We start from the raw sequence: 6,556 nt of genomic DNA, 5'->3' as shown, positions 1-6,556 counted from the left end.
GCTGCCGTTGGTGTTGGTGCTATTAGTAGTGCTGGTGTTGGAACTGGTGGTGCTGCCGTTGGTGCTGGTACTATTGTAAGTAGTCGCGCTGGTGGTGGTACTGGTGTTGGTGCTATTAGTAGTGCTGGTGTTGGAACTGGTGGTGCTGTTGGGCTGGGTGGCAGTTGCAGTGCTGGTTTGTGTAGTGCTAGTGTTGTTGCTGGGGCTGGTTATGCTGGTGGCGGTGGTCCTAGAATCCTGGTCTGAAGTTGGGATATATGTGGAAGACGGGGATGATGAAGGGGAAGAAGAGGAGGTAGAAAAGGCTTCTGATGAAGTTGTCAGGTGATAAGTGCTGCTTTCCTCATTCCTGGCTGTTGTTGGGGTGAAAGCTGTGTTGCTGGTGGATTCTTTTGTAGATGGAGTTGGATTTGTGATGTCAACAACACTGGTTGTTGTTGAGGATGGTGATAAAGATAATACGGCTGTTACTGCACAGCACAACAGTATACCTGCAATCCAAGATAAAATATGTTTGTTACTTTCTGCAGAAATTTGCTTAAATATACAGTATATAACAAAGTATACGGAAGCCATTCTTGTTTCTCTGATCAATTCCTTTTTTATGGTCCCATTGGCTTTAAGGAGACCATAGCAGAATGATTGCGTATATTCCATCTCTGTCCTTTCTGATGTTGTTTCTTTATTTTAAAGGTCCACTCCACACATTAAGGTCAGGTCAGTTTATTAACACTAGGTGTCCTACTCAGCTGCTCAAAACAATTGTATAATGTCTTGTGTGGCTGTGGGGGAGCTTTACAACAAATAACTCTGTTGATGTCATCATAGAGAGTCCCCCAAATTATACAAAGCTATATAATAAGCTTCTGTAGCAGCCCCTTAAAATCAATTGTTAGTGTTTTAGAAATGATATCACTGATTGTAATCTGCTTACAGATCATTTTTATGTTCTGTATTTGATTGGTATAGCATTTCACTGCCCTACTTTAGTTGTACTGCAGTTCTGTTTTTATTGCACTTGTAATTTAACCCTGTCAGAAACAAGATAGTCTCAATTGATTTATGATGACCAACAATATTTTATTAATAATAATTTCCCCCTTAGATCTAGAATGTGCAATGTCTAATCTGTTATATTGTACAGATGTTAATATTTTATGTGTGTGCCCTGGAAAATATCAGCCTACTGGCTAAAATCAGTGAATGCTAAATTAGAAGCAGGTCCAGTTTATGTTCTGGCAAAAATCACCAATAATTGTACAACAGAACCAGATGCCTTGAATTCAAATAAAACAAAGATGGCAAGGCAGAGAAACAAATCAGCAAAACAAGCGAACGGATGTAAAGTTAGCTAGCTTCACTTATAAAATATAAACAAGAGTAGGCTGCTGTAGTTTTATGCAGACAAATGGAACCTGTGGCCTTCCCGGGGTAGCGGAGGCTATTATTGTTAATGCCTATAATTTTAAAATGAGATGTTTAGTGATCTCTAACTGGTGTAACATTGCAATGTCCATATACTTTTGACTATGTAGTGTATAATCATGTATACATAGCATACAACAAACCATATATTTAAAAAGAAATGAAATACAAGGAAAACGATGATAATTTATTGCACATGGGAGTTAGAGCAGGCTTCAAACTTAAGTTTTAAATGTGCTTTTGAACATTAACTGCAGCCGCACGCAATCTAGACCGCCAAATGTGGATTAATGCTGAAAATAGTGCCCAACAAATGCACTATTTCTTCCTGTTTGATAAAAACTACAGTGCCCAAGTGAAAATTACCTTTTGAAAAATGTAACTACATATTTGTGAGCTATTTTTAAATTTACACATTATGCTTTGACATAAGACTTCCTTCACTATCCACAGATTTCAAAACAGTACAGCTTTCTTCACAGTCAAAGTATAAAAAAACCCATTTCCTGCCTTGCTTTAGTGTGTCTGACACAAATCTGTTTTAACCGTCAGTAAGTTTTGAAAACTCATCACCAGATCAAACATTAAAGAAGCATTCTTGTGTGTAACCTTATCATCTATTAGGGAGAGCGTGACTAACTTTTTTGACCCCTATTTTAAAACAGTCTGTATTTATAAAGATGCTATAACTTGAATTGAATTGAAAATGTCTTCAAACAATGGTGGTATGGCTGCATTTCCCCTATCTCCCTGAGTAAAAAGGCACCATCGATTCAACTTATTATTTCAGCAGTTTTCTTGATTTTTGTTATTTGATAAGGGAACTCTTCTACATAAAAAGAGAAAGAGAGAAATTCGATTTTAAGGCTAGTCTGCAAATGAAATAACATGTATTGATGTCAGAGTTTACTTACATTTTATCAGAGTTTGCAGGCTGACCCTCATCATTGTGTTCCTTTTACTGTATATCTTCACAAACACTTGTGTAGCTGGAGCTCTATGTTCTCTGCTCTCTGTGGACAGCTGTAGTGTGTGTGTGGCTGCCTGTGACTGTAGATCACTGATTACGAGACCGGGGGGGGTGTACTTGATGCCATGCCTGAGTCACATTAAAAACCTCACAGGGCAGCATGAAGCTGTTGTAATGAAGACTTAAAAACTGAAATCCACAGGAAGTTGATCTATACGTGACAAACTAGAAGGGAGAAGGGCTTACTTTAAACCAAATTAAAAGCTGCACCATTGTACATGATTTTATTCAATATAGTATCACTAATATTCCTCTTACTGACATTTTAATTGTAATTATTAATGTATACCAGCAGAGAGCAGCACATACATTTAGAATGTGGCCTGGAGCTTCACAGCAAAGACATTTTAAAATATGAAAGTATTACAAGACACAGATAATCTACAAGTCCATGAAATACAATAAAGCACGAGGTAGATATTTGTCACATTGTAAAGTGAAATTGAGTTATAATTAAATATTGCTGCTAAACTGCTTGGTCCCAAAATGAGGTAGAAATATGCAGCTTACAGGATCACTCGATGCATCGTTAGTTGGAGATGAAGACTTGAGCTTATCTTTGTAGGCCACTCCACAAGTCCAGTGGCTCCAGGCTACCCGGGGGCCACTACTAGCATAACACACCTGAATATGTGACTGTACTGTCAGTATTTGAATTGTGGGAAAATTAATTAATTGAGAAGGAAGAAGAATGTTTGGAATAAAAAAACCCAATATCTGGTTCTGATCCCTTTTTTTTAATGGTCGACCATAAGTCCAACAATGTGACAGGAGGGCTGTAACTTAATGAAGGGCTTTTTAACTTTTCTGCTAGTGCACCATCAGGTCAATATTTCAGTATTCTAGTACTTTGATTTATGACCAAATCCCTGCAAAACTAACAACATGCTTATCAGCCTTGGCTGTCCTTGTTGTTGGTGGTGGTGTGCAAATTAGCAAATGTTAGTATTCTAGCATGCTAAACTAAGATGGCAAACATTATATATCAGTATGTTTTTTGTTGCTGTGAGCATGTTAACATGCTGACATTAGCATTTAGCCTAAAGAATCGCTGTGACTAAGGTGTAGCCCTGTTAGACTAAAGTACTTGTTACACTAAAGTCTTTTGGCTTTGGGTTAACTTACCTGAGGAATTCTGGTTGAAAGAGACATTTTCTGTATTTAAAGAGCTACTGTTGATGCTGCTGGTAGCTGTGGTGGTTGTGATGGTGGCTGGTGTGGTCTGGGTCACAGATGTTGGGTCAGGCCCTAGAGTAGTGGGCTGCGCTTTGGTAGATGGGGATGTGGCAGAAGAATAAGTTGAGGTGGAGTTTTTTGGTGATGAAGATGTATCGACTACAGGACTGGTTTTGGCTTGTCCAATCCTGGCTGTCACAAGGTCTGTTGATTGAGAAAAAAATTGTAGAGGTGGCATCAGCATCATTGATGGATTGAGCTGAATTTGTAGTGGTCACATCAACAGGTGATGGGGCAGGTTGGGTAAGTGAGGTCTGGATAGTTCTGGATAGGTCCATGTTACTGTTGACGATTCCTCCCTCCTCTTAGTTTTCAATGGAGGAGCAGCTGTGGGAGTATTATAGCCTAAATTGTTATCATTAATTACTAGAGCCATGGTGGTCTACATTGTCATCATTTAAAGTGTTATTTTATAGTGTAAAGTTAGGATCACAGTGTTAAAACTCTGTAGCTCTGAGTGTATGTGCTCCTTTCTGTATCTAACTGCCCAGGCTCAGCAGTAGCACATGTGTGTGTTTGTGAGCAAGTTCGTGTGCTTTGGGAGAAAAGGGAGGGAGCACAGTGAGGCAGCATCAAAAACACCTGCAAAGGAAAATATAGGAGCAGATTTTGTGCAAATTGTATTACAAAACATACATCAATACAGTCCATCACAGTAAGAATGTCCTGTTTCTAGCACGGAGCACAAACAACACCAGTTTATTCCATAAAAGTCAGGTTATGGAAGAAATGGCATGATCAAGCAGAGTTCATGCAGAGGACACAGAGAGGAGGAGCAGGCAGTCATGGAATTTCCCAGACTCAGGTGAAGTAGGAAAGAGAGCCAAGAGATGATGTGAAGCCAAGAAACAGAGCTATAAAAGGAGGTCCAGAAGGAGGTGAAAGTCAGTCGTTACATGGTTTTCATGTCGACTCGGGTCTCTGTTCTGGTAACAGAATGGGGCTCTATTTTGCACCGATCTCTGACGCACTCCGGTGGAACTTTTGTGTTCTAATTGGTGTCTGTTTTTGTTGATAATAAAAATGTTGGTAAAAGTTCAAGTTTTCTTATCTGGCCCAAGTCTTGAATTTTTACACGACAGGGTGGTGAGAGCTGTCTGTCGTGTTGGGTCAGGACACACCAATATGACATTATTTAAACTGAGTTAAGCTTTTTGCAAACATATTTCTTCTAAACACAAATCAATATGAGTTTGAATAAATTTTAAGTTAGAAAAAGGCCATGCAGTGGCAGAAAAACATCTTTACTTAAAATGCTTAGTTTAAATAATAATATCTAAATGCAAGCCATTATAATCATACAGACTTTCACTAATTGTTCTTGTACATATCTGTCTGGTATGTATCTGTTTCTAAACTTTAATGTATTGATGAAAACGGAATTGCGCTTTCAGTGGAAGTTGGAAGAAAAGGAAAAGAAGCAGGAAAAGAGTTTTGTAGTGTACTTGAGAATGATGATGGTGGTGATGATGAAGATGATGGAACAGATGTATCTGCAGCAGGTCCTTTTTGGGTCCTGCAGAACAGCAACCCTGCAAAGTCAAGAGAAGTCTCTTACAATATTGAAAATGTAGCTTTAACAACGTTTCCACTGTAGGAAATTTACCCAGGAACTAGGAACCTTTCGAGGAACTCACTGCATTTCCATCGCAGGCACCAGTGTCTAAATTGAGTTCTGGGGACTTTAGTTTACCACCCAAAAAGTCCCTTCACAGGGTCTAGTACTTTCCCAAAGTACTGGAACTTTGGGTGGTGGGGCTTGCAGTGCTGAACATTTCTGAATAGTCCAGTAGAGGCTACTTGCTTCAAGTCCAGCATCTTGGGCATTTGAATCCGATTTGCTACTACTGCTCATCTCCTTTCTACCGTCAACTCACTGACTACATTTGTAAACCAATAAATCATGATCAGCACCCAGATGGCACACATAAGTCTTGCTGATGTCAGCTCTGACGCTCAGGCGGACACAGTGAGTGCTGCAAGCTGAGCTGCTGCTGCTGCTAACGTTGGCTCAGTTCAGGTTTGTTTTTAGTTAAGGTGGCTTTTCCTTTGAGGAGGTTTCTATCGGGAGCCGAATTACCACCAAGGCCATTAAAGCATTAAAGACACTGAATAACCTTTTCCTTTAAATGTTAGTTTCTGGGACTAAAACATGGCTTTGGATAGTAGTGTTTTGTTCAAAAGAACAAATCTTATGGGTGAATAAACTGAACTGCCTGAAAAGATCTGTTCATTTCTCAGTCAGTTGCAAGCGAACTTGCAGGCTCACTAAGTTAAGTGATTCAAGTCATTTGTTTATAGGAGGAATGGGGTGTATTCAAGACACCAAATACACAGCTGATTCAGATTGCTAACATTTAGCTGCAGTTGAAATAAAGGCGGGGGCCTCTTGAAAGTTACTTGGTTTGGGTTGGCAGATACGATGATTGCAGTCAAAGAATCTGGTACAGGAGAGAGGATCCACAGTTCAAGTAATTTATTGCGGACCGTGCAGAAGACATACATATTCCATACAACACTTATTTGGTTAAGTAAGTGTGTGTGTGTGGTCAAAGGAGAAAAAACAATATACATAAGAATAACATGAATGTAAAGCAATATTAATAATATAATAATATATTACTAACATACATATCTACAGTGGGGGGAAAAAGTATTTGATCCCCTGCTGATTTTGCACGTTTGCCCACTGACAAAGAAATTATCAGTCTATAATTTTACTGGTAGGTTTATTTGAACAGTGAGAGACAAGATCCGATTTTAAAATTTTATGTAAGATTAAAAGCTTATTAAGATTAGTAATGTCTTGCGTGTAGTGGCAGTTGTACACAATGTTCTGTGTAATTGCTAACAACAAAAAAAATC

The 6,556-nt window shown here is 38.9% G+C and overlaps 1 protein-coding gene across 1 annotated transcript in view; it reads right to left on the bottom strand.

Moving 5' to 3' along the window:
- The window catches only part of parm1 (prostate androgen-regulated mucin-like protein 1), a 25,536-nt gene that overhangs the window by 11,018 nt on the left and 7,962 nt on the right, over nucleotides 1-6,556 (bottom strand). Inside the window, exons 2-4 of the mRNA XM_046067423.1 lie at nucleotides 5,137-5,223; nucleotides 3,581-3,835; nucleotides 44-491 (exon numbers count right to left, since the gene is read on the bottom strand). Of these exons, the coding sequence (XP_045923379.1) occupies nucleotides 44-491; nucleotides 3,581-3,835; nucleotides 5,137-5,223 (790 nt within the window). The remainder of the gene's footprint in view (nucleotides 1-43; nucleotides 492-3,580; nucleotides 3,836-5,136; nucleotides 5,224-6,556) is intronic.

This window comes from Micropterus dolomieu, linkage group LG13 (assembly GCF_021292245.1).
Source record: "Micropterus dolomieu isolate WLL.071019.BEF.003 ecotype Adirondacks linkage group LG13, ASM2129224v1, whole genome shotgun sequence".
NCBI classification, from domain to species: Eukaryota; Metazoa; Chordata; class Actinopteri; order Centrarchiformes; family Centrarchidae; genus Micropterus; species Micropterus dolomieu.
Note: the sequence above shows the minus strand (reverse complement) of the source record. Positions and strands in the feature narration are given on the sequence as shown.